This window comes from Alosa alosa, chromosome 11, assembly GCF_017589495.1.
Source record: "Alosa alosa isolate M-15738 ecotype Scorff River chromosome 11, AALO_Geno_1.1, whole genome shotgun sequence".
NCBI lineage: Eukaryota > Metazoa > Chordata > Actinopteri > Clupeiformes > Clupeidae > Alosa > Alosa alosa.
The window spans coordinates 1,040,821-1,059,374 of NC_063199.1; the positions used below are offsets into that span (position 1 = coordinate 1,040,821).

Here is an 18,554-nt window from a genome sequence, read left to right on the forward strand (position 1 = left end):
GGACGTAACAGGAAGGCATTTGGCTGAGCAACGGAGATTAATATGCTCTATATTTTGTCCAAATGATGTCTGTCTATCATCGTTACACAAACGGGATTCACTCGCCGTTAACCAAATATTTCTTTATTAGGGCAGGGCAGGCATATTTCTGGCTATTAAATTATTTCTAAACCAATCTGCTAAAGTCTGTAGTGAAGTCTGTGTAGGGTTTTCCAGGCTCCATTTCTTTTTACGAGACACCCTGCTCACTTGAGCCATCTACCGGTTGTTTGGGTTGTTGCAGCGTCTCACTGGGAAAATACAAATTAAAGTTGCGTGATATCACGCGCGGACCGCGAGTGAAGCTGGCCAAGTCGAAGCACTGCCCACTGTATGAATCATCTGACACAATAAGCAAAGTTCACAGACAGTAAGCAAGGTGGTTCAGTGAGTAGGCCTATTGTGTAGGCTAATATAGCCTACTGTTGATTTTTTTGAAAATGGAATCCTTGGACCAAGCCGAGTTCAATGTAGGGGAAATCGTTCAAAATTACATCTCGAACTTCAAACTCAAAAGTAGAATAGACGATGCAGCCACACCCCAAATGTCACGTCCAGCATGTATGCCAAGACACACACACGCACACACAACTGCGGCGTCAACACTCTAATTTTAGTTAGTCAGATAAAAAATTCACATCAACCGACCGAAATCGAAGCCCCTCTGAAATCACTGGTGTGGAAGTGTTTTGTCGTTCATTCACGTCAAGTTGTTTGATCTAGTTACATTCCAAAATTACTTTAAGGCTTAAAATGCACATTGATAAGTACATATTCTATGAACACTAACCTTGGGTCTCGTTGGTGTGTGCTGAAACAATCAGTCTATGTTTAATGTTCTGTTTACAACCTCGCGGTTGGAACGGTTCCTAAATAAAAAGCGGTTTTAAAAGAAAAGCTCCCCGAAACAGAATAGGAAAAGGCCAAAAAAAAGTTAATAACATATAAGGAATGAATTAATAGTACTATTTAAAAAAGATCAAAAATCGAATCGAATCGGGACTTAAATCGAAAATTTAATCGAATCGAGGATTTGGAGAATCGTGACTCCCCTAGTTCAACCTCACTATGACGTCAATTTCCACCATAATGGATTTTCTGCTATATTGGATTTGATCAAAAACACCAAAACGTTTTCACAGGTCACACATTTTGATCTTCACAAAATTTGACACAGAGCATCTTCAGAACATGCCTCACAAACAGGGTTCTAAATTAACACCCGCCAACCCGCCAAATGTGGGTAAAAATTCATTTTAGCGGATGTTAATAAAAACTTACTAGCCAGTTTGGCCGGTGATGCATGAGGCATTACATGCATGATACATAAGGCTCTGTTCTCCGTCATAATTCCCACTGGCAGTACTTCCTACATTTCCCATGACCACTGTGCCGTAATGCTACGTGATGACGTTTCATACGCCCATTGGCTGCGCACAGTTTGGGGTGAAACCAGCACGAGAGACCATGGAAACGAATGGAGCGTCTACCAGAAAACACAAGGAATTAGCAGAACGAACGGAGCCAGAGCAGGGAGCATAGACTGAAAGAGGAGGGAGTTAGCCAGTAAAGTAAAGTACATAACACACACGTTACGACATATTAACACAATTAACGCATTGTGTTAACCTATTTTCTTTGGGGGGCTGGTGTCATGTAACGGAGGTCGCAAAACCTGAAGCAGCTAGATCGTTTATTTTACTGTCTATGGAGATAGCTGAAGATGGAGAGGAACGTGAGGAGCTTGTAGGTGAAATTTTTCAGTTTTAAAAAGTTGCCTGATCAGTGATTACCACCACCACACGCATCACGCACTGTACATAGGGCACCAAGAGACAGAGGAGGGACCAGCATTTAGCCAATAAATATCCTAGTAGCTGTACTGCAAACTGTTTTTCACTATTGTTAGAGAAAGTAGGACTATACAATGTCAACATACACCAATTGCATGTTACATAAAGGTGATACTTTTCGGGTCCTCATAAAGATCCAACTTGAAGGTAGGCCCTATGCTACTCCATTGGGAACGCGTCTGAGCACGCAGGAGAGGTAGAGAAAACAAATGACAGGTTCCAGCTGGCTTGTCATTGTTGATGATAATTGATATCTCCTTTTTATTAAGTTAAGATTAAACTAAATGCGGCGGTGGTTGGGACAGACTTATGGGGGCGAGAAGAGGAATGAAGCAGGGGGATATCGACAGAGAGATGGATAGATAGATAGAGATCCCAAACATGAAATGAAGTGTTTGTACTTTCTGTGTATATTTTGTGGTATGTATTAATGCCAACAATGTTAATAAAATGATCAAATGCATTCAGTGACACTCATGTCATAAACTCATAATTCTCCTATTTTCACCGGAAAAATATTGGCTAGTAGAAATTCAGATTGGCTAGTAACTTTAGAAAGTTACCAGCCACATGGTGATCAAAAAAGTTAATTTAGAACCCTGCTCACAAAACTTGTGCTTGTTGTAGCCATATTATGTAAAACCGTTCGCCCGTAACCGTCAATTGAATTCGCCGGGGAAGCCGCCAAACAAAGTGAGCTTATATCTCAGCAACCCTTTCATGTATCAAAACCAAACTTAGTTATGGACTCAAGACCCCATTAAGAGGACATACATACATTTGTTGACCTTTGACCTCTAGGTGGCGCTGCAATTGGCAAAAATGCATTTTGGCCTGTAACTGTTGATGGCTTTTAAAACTTACAAGTGGTGTCTGTTAATACTGTGGGAGATCCTAAGCCAGAAATATGCCAACTTGTGACGTCAACGTAATCGATCTGGCTGCCATATTGGATTCCATCAAAAACACTGAAAATTTTTCACAGGTTACAAATTGTTTCCGATCCTTATGAAACTCGGATGAACATGAAGTGAGTTCAAATCTCAGCAACCCTTTTATGTAACTTAACCAACCTTGAAACATGGACTTATGACCCCATTGGAGGACACTCAAGAAATTTGTAACTGTTGCCGTGTTTGGAATTAAATCACAGATTTTGTCCGTTCGGCATGAAACTTTGCACAGACGATCTTCAGATTAAGCCTTATATGACAGCATATTATATTTGAAAGCATTTGCCCATCGCAGCCAATCGAATTCGGCGGCAAAGCCGCCAAACAGGAACTGGTCTTATATCTTAGCCAATCTTTGGTTGCTAGACATGAAATTTGCTGTGACTGCTTACAGTCATATGTCTTAACAGCATTGAGTTGCCATGGCATTATGTTGTTACATGTCTTTATTGTTATTATTGCTATTTTCCTTAATGTAGTATTACCAACTTTTTAAAACTGTGTACTGCTCATTTTTAACTATTGTATTGTTTTAGGTTGTACAGTAAGTTGCTTTGGACAAAAGCTTCTGCTAAATTCCATCACCATAACCATAACCATAACCTCATTCAGAATGACTACATCACTATACAGCTTGTCTTCATCTTGGGTTAGTTTGTCCACTAAAGCACTGGACTCCAGTGACTTAAGTGATTGTCCTTCATTTAGGCCAATGTGTGCCAGAACTCGATCGTTGAAGTCAAATATCCTCAAGAATTTTGTGCTGCCATCAGCCATCACAGCCAATTAAACTTTAGACAGCCGCAGCAACTTCAAAGACCAGTGGACCAAATGCTTCAGACATGAAAGAATAGTTATAGGATATTATGATTTTAGAACTGTTACATTCATGACACTTATGCTAATGTTACAACTGTAGGCTACCGCACGTTTTAATGGCTGCGTCAGGTTGTAACAAAGCTAGCCTAGACCTACGTCGCTGTTAAGTTAAAATATGTTCTAGTTTGTTAAGAATTTTTCATTCTTTCATGAACTAAACATGTATGACTCCTTTCTGGCCAAATTTCACAGCTTTCACGTTTAACAGCATTATGTAAATAGAGTTTGAACGGAGAGAATAGAAAAGTGTTACGATTGTGCCACTTCTCCCCTACTCTCACATAGTAAACAAATGGAATGTTAGAACATTGCACTCCCCAACACAAACCCGAAAGGTCGGGTTTGCTTCATCTTTTGATGATAAGTTTTGAAAATAGAGGGTTAGCCTACTTAACGTAACTGTAATCAAATTACATGGCAATTTTTGTAATCAGTAACGGAATCAGTTGGATTACCAAAAACATGTAATGTAATCTTGATTACTTTAGGATTACTTTTAGATTACTTCAATAAATATGCCAATTAAGTAAAAGACACCACCACAGAATTGAAGAATTCTCATTCTATTTTTCTCCGCTCTTCTCCAAACATGCACAACTCCGCTTAAACTTTATAAGGGCACACCTGGACAAAGAACTTAGCTTTCGCTGTATTTTTTTTTACCCAGGGACATAGCCTGAGATTGGCATAAAAAAGGGAAGCATTAAACCCAAATGACACCATGTCCAATTGTGGGGGTGAGAAAATTATTATTTTGGCATGTTTTTCAACCAGGGGGACCTGGTGACTTTCTCAAAGTAAACGGTAACACTAAAACAAGAGGCTACATTAAGATTAGGAGGAAAAGATCAGGCAGTGTGCCGAGAGACCTGCCCCAATAGTATGTAAGTGAGTAAGTAAGTAAGTAAGTAAGTAAGTATATCTTTTGATCCTGTGAGGGACATTTGGTCTCTGCATTTATCCTAATGATGATTTATCCCAATGATCACACAATGATCGAAAACATACAGCCAAACAAGGCAAGAAATGGTTAACAGAGAACATTATCAACATTTTAGAGCGGACCTCAATCCGTCAAAAAAGTGAGCACAAGGCCAAAGTGATGGCAAATAATCGTTCCTGCCTCAAAACCCAGGTTGCTGCTAAAAAGGTGCAGTCTACAATCATTGTGGAGAAATGAAGAGGCTTAGTGGATATTATATGAACCATTTTGAGAGCTGTGGTGGTAAATAAAGATGTTTCCAGTGATTGTTTAAAAAGGGTATGAATAATTTTGAACACGCAATTTTTAATTTAAAAAAATAAATAAATAAAAACACTTTTTTTTGATTCCATGTTTTTACCACATTGTCTTGCAACCTTTTGGCATGTGCAAATGTCCTTTTAATTAAGAACAAACATATTAGTCAAGAGAAAATCAATATTTGCCAGGGGGTATGAATCATCCGAACATCCGAATGAACTGCTTGTCAAATTAAAAGGCTATCCTAAAAAAGTTGCATTATTTGCATGATAAAATGTAATCAGGTAATCCCCAACAATGTAACTGTAATCTGATTACACAATTTTTTATTGTAATCTGGGCTGATTATAGTTACTTGATTTTTGTAATCTGATTACGTAATCCAGATTACATGTAATCCGTTACTACCCAACCCTGGTCATAACACATCTAAGGATAACATTGTAAAGTTATGGTTGAAAGCTGATAAAAAATATATTATGATATAATATTAAATATTATATTACATAATACCATAAGTAAATGCCTGAAATGATTTGTGCAGAGGGCAGAAGAAGAAATTGGTCGTTTGAAGACTGACAGTCAACTGATGAAGAGGAATCTTGAGGTGTCTGTACGGGAGATGGAGAAGATGACTGATGAGTACAACAAGATGAAAATAATAGTTCAGCAGTCAGATGCCAGCATGGACCAGCTGCGGAAGGATAGAGACCATGCCAAAGCTCAGGTAAAACTTCATTAAACTCTAATATGACCTTGAACATTCATCTCTCAGAATTTCCTTCTTGAGCTTCATCATCAACAAATGGATATGGGATCTTAATATATTTTTTCAAATTTTTCTGCTAAAATTAAAAATGTATTAATTAAAAGCTGAAATATACTATTTGGTTAAGAATTCAAACCTCAGTGACTTTGTGTAAGTTTCAGATGACAAATTATTCGTATATAGTACAGATGTGATTTTCTTTTTTTTAATATTTATTTATTGAAGGAATTACACAATACACACAAAATATTTTTATTTATTATTCTTTTAACAAGAAAAAGGTTACCATCACCCACCCACCACAAACACCCCTTGACATTTCGCAATTATGAATGCACATTCTCACAGCTATGTATCAATACTCTTTCAAAGCATAGGCCCACATACATCTGTAACATGTTAGGTGCTCAAACAGAGCAGTCATTTACAATGTGTCAACCATTCCATGAGCCAATCAAATATCAAAAGGGGGGGGGGGATAAATAAATAGACAATGAAGTGAAAAGAAAATGTACAAAAAAAACAAGAATACAGTGGAAAGGATAGAAAAAAAAAAGGAAAATCTCAGTTACAATCAGGGACCCTCACCAGTGGGTAGCTCTTTCAGCTTTTTGAAGTACGACAGAAAAGGTCCCCACTTGAAGTAGAACCTTTCCACAGACCCTGTCAGTGTCAATTTTATCTTCTCTAGTTTTGGAAGAACCAAAAAACCATTACATCTTCCAGCCAAGCAGAAGCTGATTAGCCTGGGTTTTCCCATGCTGCCTTACGCGCGCAATTTTATTCACGCTGCTAGGCAGCCTGGATTCTATGGACTTCGTTTTCACCTCAACAAAGGAACCAATCTCAGAACGGAGGGAGGGCATCAAGACGATGACAACACACCGAAGCCGTTATGAGCTACGTAAAGACGCATTTGATAGACATTCGTAGCGCCCAATCAACGGCTCTAGGCATTCGTAAACCACGTTTCAAATACGAGATAATGAATGTCTAGTTCCCAGATCCCATCTCAATGAGATGAGGTCTGACGTTAGCCAGGCTAGAAGCTGATGGGGATGGGAGAAGATTTCCAAACTAACAAAATTCTCCTATGGGCCAGAAGTAATGCGAATGCAATGATGTTTTGTCTTGCTTAAATTAACTATGCAACTGTATTTAAACTGTATAAGCATAAGTCTAGCATATAAAGATGAAGCATGGACCATTTTCAGTGCCTTCGCCCAATATTCCTCAGGCAGGTCTATAGCAAGCTTATCCTCCTACTTGGTTTTCATTTTTTTAGGTTTTGATCTATTAGAGACATCAGTTGAGAATATAGTAGAGAGATCAGGTATTCACAAAGAATTTTAAAGCTAAAAGTAGCTCCTTACTGGTGAATTTATGAGAGTCCCCAAAAAATAATGGCCGTGTCATTTGTAACTTAAGGACTCCTCATTTTTTTTACTAGGAGCAGGCCTAATTCACAAATAATTTTAGCCCTAAAAGTAGCACCTAAGTCTGGGACAGCTTAGAAGAAGTCGAACAGACTCCTAACTCACTAAGACCTAGCATATTCACAAACAATCCTAAGCCGCTTTTTGTGGCATTTCACGTCACAATGTTTTGAAATGCACATGCGACTACAGGAGCTCTCAATCGCGAGGGAATAATTCTGCATTGTAGCCTAACTAAAGGATGCAATAATGCCACCAACAACCAAAACCATTGTCAACATGTAAACTAAATGTAACTGTAATGTTAAGTCTGCTGATGATACAGTAGTCCTTGGCCTCATCTCCGACAACGATGAGACTGCCTTCTTGGAAGAGGTGAAAAAGCTGATTGCCTGGTGTCAGGCAAACTGTCTCCAACTTAATGTTAGCAAAACCAAGGAGCTAATTGTAGACTTCAGAAGGAGGCAGCAGCAGACTTACTGTACACAAACAAAACACGCTTGCCATAAGGATAAACCTCTGGCCTTTTTCCAAGGTAAGAGTCAAAATCTTGAGGTGTCCCAGAAGACATTTGAACGTGCCTGTACCGTGCAGGAGCAGGCACTGTGTGCATCCTATCTGGTTGCCTACAGAATCGCTAAGAATTAAAAGGCCCACACTCTCGCAGAAGAGGTTATCCTTCCATGTGCAATAGACATGTGCACTGCACTCATTGGTGAAAAAGAAGCTGCAAAATTAAAGACAATTCCTTTGTCTAATGATACAGTTCATAGGAGGATCTGTGACATGTCTAATGATGTTGAGCAGCTAACCGAGCGTCTCTCCACTGACTGTTTCGCTTTACAACTTGATGAATCCACTGACGTGGCTAATCGTGCCATTCTTTTGGTGTATGTGCGGCATGTGTGGAATAAGGATTTTGAAGAGCAGTTTTTGTTTAGTGCAGAATTGCCGACATCTACCAATGCAGTGGAGATTTTTGCTGCAATGGATGCATATTTTAATTCAGTGGGGCTCTGCTGGTCAAATTGTGTTGGCGTGACAACGGATGGGGCAGCTTCAATGACGGGAAGACATTCAGGGGTTGTCAAACGAATTTTGAATGTAGCTGCACCAAACGCTACGTGGAATCATTGTTTTTTGCACAGAGAAGCATTAGCTGTTAAAGACATGGTACCGGAAATTCACGAAACATTGCGAGAGGTTGTTAGCCTAGAAATCTAGACGCGCCCCTAGCGGCCGCAAATTACATTTGCTGCCAGGGCTAGTCCAGCAACTCTCCGTTGGCTTGTGAGCTCCAGAAATCGAAACTTAATCAGGCCAATGAAATCGCGGTATAGAGTCGATTAGGTGGGCTTAACATAATGATTGATGGCAGAGTTGCAACGGTTTGGCTTGAATTCCCCTGCTACTTGAAAACAAATAAGATAGATGTTGCTGCTTGCGAACAGTGTGACACGAGTTAAGCTTTTATTAAGTAGGCAAACGTTTGAACTAGCCAACTAGCTCCGCTGGTGGGAAACGCATGGGACTCATAGCGCTGCCGCTGTCCTATTGCGTTCAGAGGGAATTTGAAAGACAACTGATTATCCCAAAGCGCAAAGAATGCAAGGTGTTTTCAAGCCTTTTGTCAAAAGATAGGTAGCGGCCACGAACAACTGCTTTATCACGCTGAGGTCCGTTGGTTATCCAGGGGCAAAGTGTTATCCCAAGTTTACGCACTCAGAAACGAATTGGCAGCATTTCTAGCGGAGAAAAAGTCAGAGCTGGCAGAACATTTTAACGATGACCTGTGGATTGCACGTCTCTCCTGTCTTGCTGACATTTTTGATAATTTGAACACTCTGAATGTGTCATTACAAGGGAAGGGGCACAACTGATTCGAACAAATGGACAAAATCAATGCATTTAAGAAAAAGTTGAGTCTGTGGTCCAAGCATGTTACCAGCGAAAGGTTTGACATGTTACCGAACACGTGTCATGAGGTCAAAAACCTGATGGATACAGACAGATCAGAGCTGAAAAAGGTCATGCGATCTCATTTGGAGAGATTGCAAACGCGCTTCTCTGATTATTTTCCAGAGGAGGAGAACGCGCTGGCTCACATTTGGATAAGGGACCCTTTTGGAACTGACATGGAAACGGTGACAATGTCATCCGAAGCCGAATCTCAATTGGTGGACCCATCATGTGATCGCGGCCTGCAGAAGAAGTTTTCAGAGTTGACTCTCCCTCATTTTTGGTGCAGCGTTGTGCACGAATATCCTGCTCTTGGTCACCATGCAATCAGAGTGCTTTTGCCTTTCAGTACCACCTATTTATGCGAAGCTGGCTTCTCTGCTCTCACGCAGCTAAAGAACAAGTACAGAAACAAACTGAATGTCGAACATGATCTTCGGATTGCACTGTCTTCAATCACCCCACCTTTAAAGGAACACGCCAACATTTTGGGAAATTAGCTTATTCACGGTCTCCCCTAGAGTTGGATAAGATGATGCATACCCTTCTCGTTTCTGTGCATGCAGTTAGTCAGCCTGAAGCACCCACTGTTAGCATAGCTTAACATAGTTTATTGAGGTGGGCAGTTCCAACTAGCCTATAGCACCCAAAAGTGACTTAAGAACGCCAACATTTTCTCATTACAGTGGATGGAATCCACCATCTTGAAATCTCCTGGCTTCTTCTTCTTATTATTATTATAATCTTTTCTTTTTACCTTTTCAAGAATTAATGCGACTCTAACCGCTTAACGTACAGACATGTTGAAATAACCGTTGTGAAGGTCTGGAGTGGGGCAAGAGAGTTATTTTTTCAGATTTTTAAAAAAGTTTATACTTTTTGAGAAAAAGGGGATTAAAAATGTTAAAAAGCTCATTTTTCCCCCTTAGACTTCAAAGGCTGTGATGTCATAATGGCCTAAAGGCAGCTGCGCTTGTTAAAGGTCCAGTATGTAGGAAATAATGGAAAATAAACTGTAACCATTCCAAAAATGATCACCATATGTTGTCAGAGAGTAAGGAAATACGATGAATTGAAGTAATGGCTTATTTGACAACATTACTCTAACCCGTGAAACCCCGTAAAAACCATGAAGAAAAATCAGTTACGGGGCGGAATCTCTTGGAATTTTCGTTTATGTTTTGAACGATTAATTCTAGAATAGCGTATTAATAATGGGCTAGCGCGTCCTCCTTTTTGGGTTGCCAAATTAGCAAAGGCCAACTGTCAACAGCTGTCAGTTGTAGTCATGAACGCATATAAGAGGCAGGCAAATTTCCCAAATTAAAACAAGAAACAAATTAAGTGGACATCGGAGGAGCTTCCTGAGATGGTGACGTCTTCGTCAAACGATGAATATCAAGTTTGACGCAGAGCTGGCCATATTTCTCCACAACAGGTAGCCTATGCTAAACTTCATCTGCATCGCTAACTTTAGCTACATATGTTACGTTGATTAGAGAGGTATTTTTTGTTTTCACTGTTTCCGTAATGTGTAGCTGGGTCATGGTTGGAGAAACGTTAAAGCAGCTGCAGGTCAACTAACGTTAGCTAAGTCTTCATTACATCTGGCAACCCAGAAGAGGCTCGCGTCTGGTAGTCTTGAGAACGTTCACCAGTGTTTTGATTTTGGCCAACAGAACGTTTGGTAACAATCCTACAAATCGCACCTTTAAGCTCCCAGAGTAGTTCCCGGGCTAATTAGAACACTGACACAGGTGTCACCTGTGAAATCAACTGTCTCAGCTTCTAATGCATACAATCTGGTGCTCCCTAAAACTACACATCCTGTTTAAGTGTTTCCCGTGTGTCAAAATAAGTCACAGCCATATCTCATGCTTTGCGCATTATATCTCCAGAACGGTTTGACGCATGTGCTTCAAATTTGGTACAAGTGTTTGTATGAACTCAAAGATGAAGTGAGTTGATGTTGGAGGTCAAAGGTCAAGTCAATGAACACTCTGAGTGCGATATCTCAAGAATGCCTTGACATACATGCCTGAAATTTGGTATGAGTATTTGTATGGATTCAAAGATGAAGTGAATTGATGTTGGAGGTCATATGTCAAGGTGAAAAACACCTTGAGTGTTATATCTCAAGAACGCCTTGACACACAAGGTCTTTTGGTACGAGGGTTTGTATGAACTCAAAGATTAAGTGATTTAATGTTTTTTTTCCAGGAATTTCCCCACCAACTTTAGCAGCGTTCCATCCACTATTGTAATTCCTTTGGCATTACATTCTAGTTTACATGTTGTGACTTGTATAGTTACAACATGTAGGCTAGGGCTGTACGTTAACTTTTTTTGCAAGTAGCACTGGTGCTACAGAGGTTAAACGTTTTGTAGCACTAAGTTTTTAGATTAGAGTAGGCCTACATTCAACCTTATTGGCTAACTGACATGTCAAACAGTGCACCCATAAAATGCATCCCTAGACTGTTCCATACACATAGGCTACAGTAGGTAGCCTACTGAATATAGCTGAAGGTCTGTGGCTAACGCAGTCGTAATTAAAGTGTCGTGAAGGTTTTTTTCCGAACCGATCATGTTCTTGCATATGTTATTAAGCACTACTCACTGTAAAACCCGACAAGTTAATTGAACTCAAAAAAATTTGTGAAACCGATTACACAAAAAAATTTAAGTAATAGTAACTCGGTTTTGCTAAGTCAAAGAAACTTACCTTTTTTAATTAGTCTTCACTAGCAAATTTTGAGTGTGTTCAACAAGGTTTTTTTAAGTTAAAGAAACATCAACTACATGAGTTCACGGTAATTAATAAAATTAAGCTTAGATAGCTTAATTGGATTTATTGATGTCAGCCTGAAATATTTCATTTTGCTTCAACCAATTCTTTAAATTAAATTTAAAACTTAAAAGTTTTAATTTCCAGAAAGTTGAACAAACTTGTCCGTTTTGATTAGTTTCAACTAAGGACTTGAAAGAAAATTATTAAAAAGGTTGACAAAGGCCAGTGAAATTCTTCTTAATCTTTTATTTTCATGTAAACCATGGAAACAAATACAGGTTGGAGTTCAGAACAGGGCTGTAGTGGAGGCTAAATTCAAATAAACACAGTTTAGATCAAGGGCATAAAGACTAGATAGATAGATAGATAGATAGATAGATAGATACTTTATGACAAATGCCTGACCAATGCTAGGAAATTCAACAATCATTTCAATCCAAAACAACAGGAGTCTTCTTTGGGCAGAGGTCCTCAATATCTGGGAACTCCGATTGAGAGACCTGAAGAAATGAACAAAGAACAATTGTGTGTTAATTGAATGTCTAATAGGCATCACATGTCATATTAAGTTTAACATTTTATCTTCAAACCTTTCCAGGGCAGTTGCATTATTGAAATAATTACTTGAAATAATACTAAGTAACTTCCCTGGAGTTTCTTGGTGAAAAAACAAACAGAAAAACAAAAGCTTGAAATGTAACTCCAGCGTTATTTGTCACATAGCCCTGTTGTTCGAGGTCACGGCTGTTCGTAAGAATAAAATTAAAAGAATTTTAAAAATTGGTGCAACATAGACTGAGTAGTGGCCCAGCAGCTATTGATAACCTACCAGGGAATTTGGCTTTAGTTTCAGTTCAGTTCAAATGCCTTGTTAGGTTAGTTTAAAGGGGTGGTTCAGGATTTTGGACATAGTTCATTTCCAAGTTACCAAGTGTGATATTACATTAATACACAGAATTAGGTGTTATAATCCCTTGTGCCAAGATCCAAGATAAAAAACACAAGTTGGAGACCGTTTTCAACACGTTTCATCCAGTCCTTCTAGTTGCAGAGTTCGCAGGTGCTAGGCTTGCGCGAGTCAACAGTATGTGTAAGCCTGCCACTAAAAACAGTCTTACCCACTCCATAGTACACCGAGGCAAATAAATATAACGCCTGAATAGGCGAGGACTGGATGAAACGATGTTAAAAAGGTCTCCACTGATAAATATCACACTTGCTAACTTGGAAATTAGGTCCTATGTCCAAAATCCTGAACCCGCCCATTTAAGCTGCTGGACCAGTATTTGCTTTTATGTTGTACTCAATTTTCTTATTGTTTTCATTCTAATAGCATCGTTGACCTCGAAACAACAGGCCGTGGGTCGCTTTTAATGCCACAGTTACGCTTTAACTGTCATGTCAATAGAAAACATACTTACTTACATCCCATGTCTTTAGAAAAGTGGCATCATCCTCATGGAGGTAGAAAGGAAGGCCACGAGCGCCACAGCACGTCGGATTTTTTTTACATCTGAGGATCCCTGCATGAGAAAACATGGAGTCCGCCAGTTAATAACTACAAAATGCAATTCAATAGGATTACCTTTCTTTGATAGTACAGCTTCTGAAACCAAAGCATTCTTTTTTATCTTAAGTCCATGGAGGAGTTGTAATCTACAAGACCTCTGCTTTCAAGCACTTGAATATAAGTCAAAGTATGTGGAAACAGGGCCATTGTTAGTAGGCGGTGTGCAATTTCGAGCAAAAACTCAAAATAGGGGGGTAAGTGTAAAAATTTAAAACACATTTGGTCAGAACCACACATGAAATGAATCTATTCCAAGTATTTGTACAAAAGAAATGCTTACCTGGGATTCCAACATGATTGCAGGCCACCACCGAACCAATAGGCTATGTCTGCGGGGAAGGACGTCTGATATGATCTCCTTCCTTCTCAATGCCAATGTTGTTTGCATCAACTTCTGAATCTGTGAATTGAAGGACGAATACACATTTGAACATACTGACAATCTCTATTAGGACAATCCACCATCTCATGATGTCGCTTTAAATGCCACTTTAAATGCATCCTTAAATGGCCGAGAACAGTTTGCACATTAAATAGTTGTTTTCACCTACACAGCTGACATGCGAATAATACACATTCTGACTGAGCATGAAATTAGATTGAATTAAATCTGAATTAAAATGAATTTAGGCTACTGACTTAAATGTGCAGACAGTCAGTAACATGACAGTGGACTTGACTATGTTACGCATAAAGCATGAAGTGGGCTCATATTGACAGATATAAGCGAACATCCCGGTGGACTTTTTTCTTCGAAGTTTTAGATCTGAATGGTATTGTTTGGATACTAAGTTGTTCGTTTTAAACTGAACTAAAAGTGCAAAGCAACAAGGCGATTACCACAAACTTCTACTTCTGCTTGCCTAATCTGAATTCACCTCAGCCCGGTCGGAAGATACTTTCGCTTTAGGCTTCTCCGATTCGCGAGGACAATTTGCAAGGTATTGTTTGATTTGGAGTTGGATTGTTTGGATACTAGGCCTACAAACAAGTAGACATGCTTTTTAATCGTAGACTGCAACTACCAAGTTGAAATCAAAGTAGCCTACTGTACATCAATTCCCCTCTCACAGAAGCAGCCTATACATACGCACTTCAAACAAACAAACAAGTGTTTCACAGGGAGCCTACACCGGACGCGTAGCCTAACTGAAGCGCAACGTTCGCAACGCGCAAAAACAGAAGACGGGTCTTTTTTTTAACGTAGCCTATGCGCCGCTATCACATCTGGTGTAGCCAGCTGCACTGATCACAGTAGAAGGTAATTGCTGTAGCCTCCCTGTCAGTCTCACACACATGCATTGTATTGCCATCAGCAAAACTATCGCACCAGTGCTACGTTGGTAAATCATCCATCGCACAAACTATTTTTTTTGTAGCATGTGCGACATATATGTCGCACCGTACAGCCCTGACTAGGCTACAAATAGGCGATTTCCTATACAAACTTCGAACTATGTTCTCACTCAGGAAAATTACTGCTTTTTGGGTGATTGCACAAAGTGATTTGCACAAAGCTCCAGTAGCAGTGCTTTACCAGAATGAGAATGTAGTTCCAAGCATGTGTGCATAGAAAATCGTCTATATTAAATATTGCAAGTGATCAGATCCAATCTGCCTGTCCAGATAGAGTACTGAAGTGTGACGTTACGTTTCCATGACTGCAGTTTCACTGGATCTAAACCAACTTTCGAAGTGGCATTAATAGCATTGCATGTAGACATGTTTTACCTTCTAGGCAGCAGCTTAGTCACATAAGACGGATTGCGTGCCAGGTGTAATAGTAAGAAATGAAATCCCAGTGGATATTTCACGTCTTCTCAAAGGCTGGTGGCTGTCGAGTGACATTTATTTGCCTCAAAAATAAAGTCAAGACACGTACGTCTCACGTCCGTATTCAAGAAACTGAGACATTCCGATTGAAACGGATCTGAAAAAATCTGATTAGAATCACATTCGAAACCTCTCATCTCATGTCGTTTTTCACCATCCTGACTGCCAAACAAAGCTAGATATAATCTGGATATGGTAAAAATGGTAATGTGAACAAGGCCTTATAGGCTACCAGAGATTGTTTTTGAGTCATATTGTTGCAAATTTCAGATGCATCATTCCACAAAATAATTTCCTTCTCTATCATCAAGTGTATTCAATAGGCTAAACATATAGCCTTAACTCAAAACAGCTGTTAGGCTTCTGTCATTTTGATTTGTAAATGTCACATGCAGCCATGCTTAAATTTTGCTCACTGCACATTTATTATATTGTATTATAATATAATACTCAGTATTCATTGTTGAATACTTAGCTGAATGATATTTTCCCCGATCATCCTATTTTTAAAGCAGGCCTACCTGCGGGCATGTAATTGGACTAGGGGTTTTCTACAGGAATAGCATGTTTGAACGGGCACTGCACGTGGGAGTGGTGTTGGTCAAAGATATCTGTAATTCGGCAATAGGCACGAAGCCATGGTAATGTCCTTTACCAAAACCATGACCATCAGTGTTATATTGGTTTTATACAACACCTCCATTACCAACCAATTTTTTCGTTCATCCTCCGCCCACAAAAATATTTCCAATCTTTCCCATTGCCTCGCTTGTCTCGCCAACTATGTAAGCGTTTGTGTAATGAGGCTATGTATGGGGTTCTTGAAAGGTTGGCCTATTTCATAGAGGAACATCCCTTGTAACTTAATTTCAAGGGGGGAGGGGTAAAAAATAGAAATGGAATTACGCCTTAATGTATTTGACTTGTACTGACCTCATTAAAGCATGTTGATAGGTACATTTTTAAAATCATTTATCTGAATTACTCATTTGTTTTGGTAGGTGAGAGAGCTAATGGACCAAATTCAGAGGAGGGCTGAGGAAGACGACCCAGTCATGGCTGCAGTCAGTGCTAAAGTGGAGGAGTGGAAGGTGCTTTTTTCCATTTTACATACATTTTGATATTCATTGTACATTTAGGGCTTTAGTGGATGGTTTATATATGTGTTTTGGGTATAACATCCTTTAAACCAATGAGAGTGACATCAGTCATTACTTTTAAGAGGAGCGCAACATCAAACAGCGTGTTGGTATTTTGACAGTTAGCGCATCTGAAGGAATCTGCTTGCATGCGAGACTGTGTATGTAACACCAGGATTCCACTAAACCTTGCTTTACTTGCTTTACTGTGTGACTAGCAAAGTATAGCCTGCATGCGTCTGCACTTGCCTATTATTTGAACTCATAGGCAAAGTAAAAAGCAACGAAATAGCTTACCGTGAGGTGTAGGAAGAACACACAAACCACCCTTCTTCTCCACAAATGCCTTAACATTGTTTCCTGGTCTTTTGTAAAAGTTATTGCGCCGTCAATATCTCCTACAACACTCATTAGCGAAATCTAAGAGATACGTAGTAGGGTGGGCTATAAGGAAGGAACTGATAGCCTAATATCCCCTCTGTTTTTAAAAACAGCTGGGAAAGGCTGTCGCAAATCCCTCAAACAGGTGGTCAATCAGAGATTTCAAACGAACGAGGGAACAACAGGTCACAATGCAACACGCCGTTTTCCCTTGATGAAAGTGAAACCATGAGTTTTCCCACATCTCAACTTTAGCCAAAGTTTAAATAATCGTTTTCAGTGATAAAACCTCATTGAAATAATATGCATTTTCCATACGGAGTCTTAGAAGTCATCTGTCTCATTCTAGCCACAGCGTTTTTGTTGCAAACATAATCAACCTAAGCGTGCTCAGATGACGTGATCGAGGCACTGTTGCTCACCTGTCCATCATCGTAAAGCCCGATTTGTTTGGTCCGCCCAGCTCTGGTGCATAGTTGCTCGATAACGGAGCAATGCCAGACCAAACTTCCTGACCTCAAATGTTGTGGGCGGGACTAAGTTCGGCTGGCACCCAGGCTAATCTCATAGGCAACGATACACAGTTCTACAGTTATTTACTTTCACTATTGACTGACAAGGGGTAACAGTCGAAAGCATAGCCTGAAAAAAACCCCAATAATGTTCGAATGACTGAATTAAAATCCATAGGATATTTATCCTGCAGATGAGATATTGCCTGGGACTCGTACCCCTTGTTGCTAAGGGCTTATTTTGTGAAAGTGACATTTTCTGATGTTATCCTACAATTGCTGAGTGATATTCAAACGAGTTGAATGAGTCATATCTAAAAAGAGACCACTGCACATTTGAATATGACCGTCAACTCATTCGAATGTCACTCTGTACTGCAACTGTAGGATGACATCAGATAAATGTGCAGTGGTCTCTTAATTATTATTATTATTTAATCTTTTCGAGAGCTGTATATTGCAGTTTTGTTCACTTTACTGGACACCGTCGACATAAGAGTGATATGACACTGTTATAACTATGACATGATACTGACATAAAAGTGTCATAAACGTTAGAAAGATGTAATAAACAATTATGATCTCTGTCATTAAGTGTCATTCTGTTTTTGTTATGACAAGTTGACATTGCTTGGGTTGTCTTGATTATGACAACTTGACATTAATCAATGTGACATTACCAAGCTGACATTAAATATGTTTGGGATATCTTTGGAATGACAACTTGGCATTAACCAGAATGACATTACCAGAGGTTGTCTTTGTCATGATAACTTGACATTAAATTTGTTAGTTTGGAATGTCCTTATTAAGACAACTTGGAATTAAACACAACATTACCAGAGGATGTCTTTGTCATGACAGCTTGACATAAACAAAAAATCCACCTCTTTTTGTATTCATGACATTTTGACAACATTTATTATAATTAGATGTGCAAGGTTAGAGACCAATTCTAGCACTTGATCAGATAGATGTGTGACAGGATATTTCACAAAACTGACTGTCATGACACCATTATGACAGGGTAACGAATAAATTCTTTGACCTAAAGTAAAGTGGTACCATTTTGATTTGTCATTAAGGTGAGACACGGCAGGTGAAAACATAGTTTTTTTCATGCACTGGTCAATTTCGAGATTTTGGGCTAATTTGCTACCTTAGCATGTATTCTTTCACACTACTTACACATAAACT

The 18,554-nt window shown here is 39.3% G+C and overlaps 1 protein-coding gene across 1 annotated transcript in view; it reads left to right on the plus strand.

The window, feature by feature from the left end:
• cep290 (centrosomal protein 290) overlaps nucleotides 1-18,554 on the plus strand; it is a gene marked incomplete in the record, with an annotated part of 207,938 nt that overhangs the window by 73,542 nt on the left and 115,842 nt on the right. Inside the window, 2 exon segments of the mRNA XM_048256361.1 lie at nucleotides 5,512-5,694; nucleotides 16,327-16,416. Of these exon segments, the coding sequence (XP_048112318.1) occupies nucleotides 5,512-5,694; nucleotides 16,327-16,416 (273 nt within the window).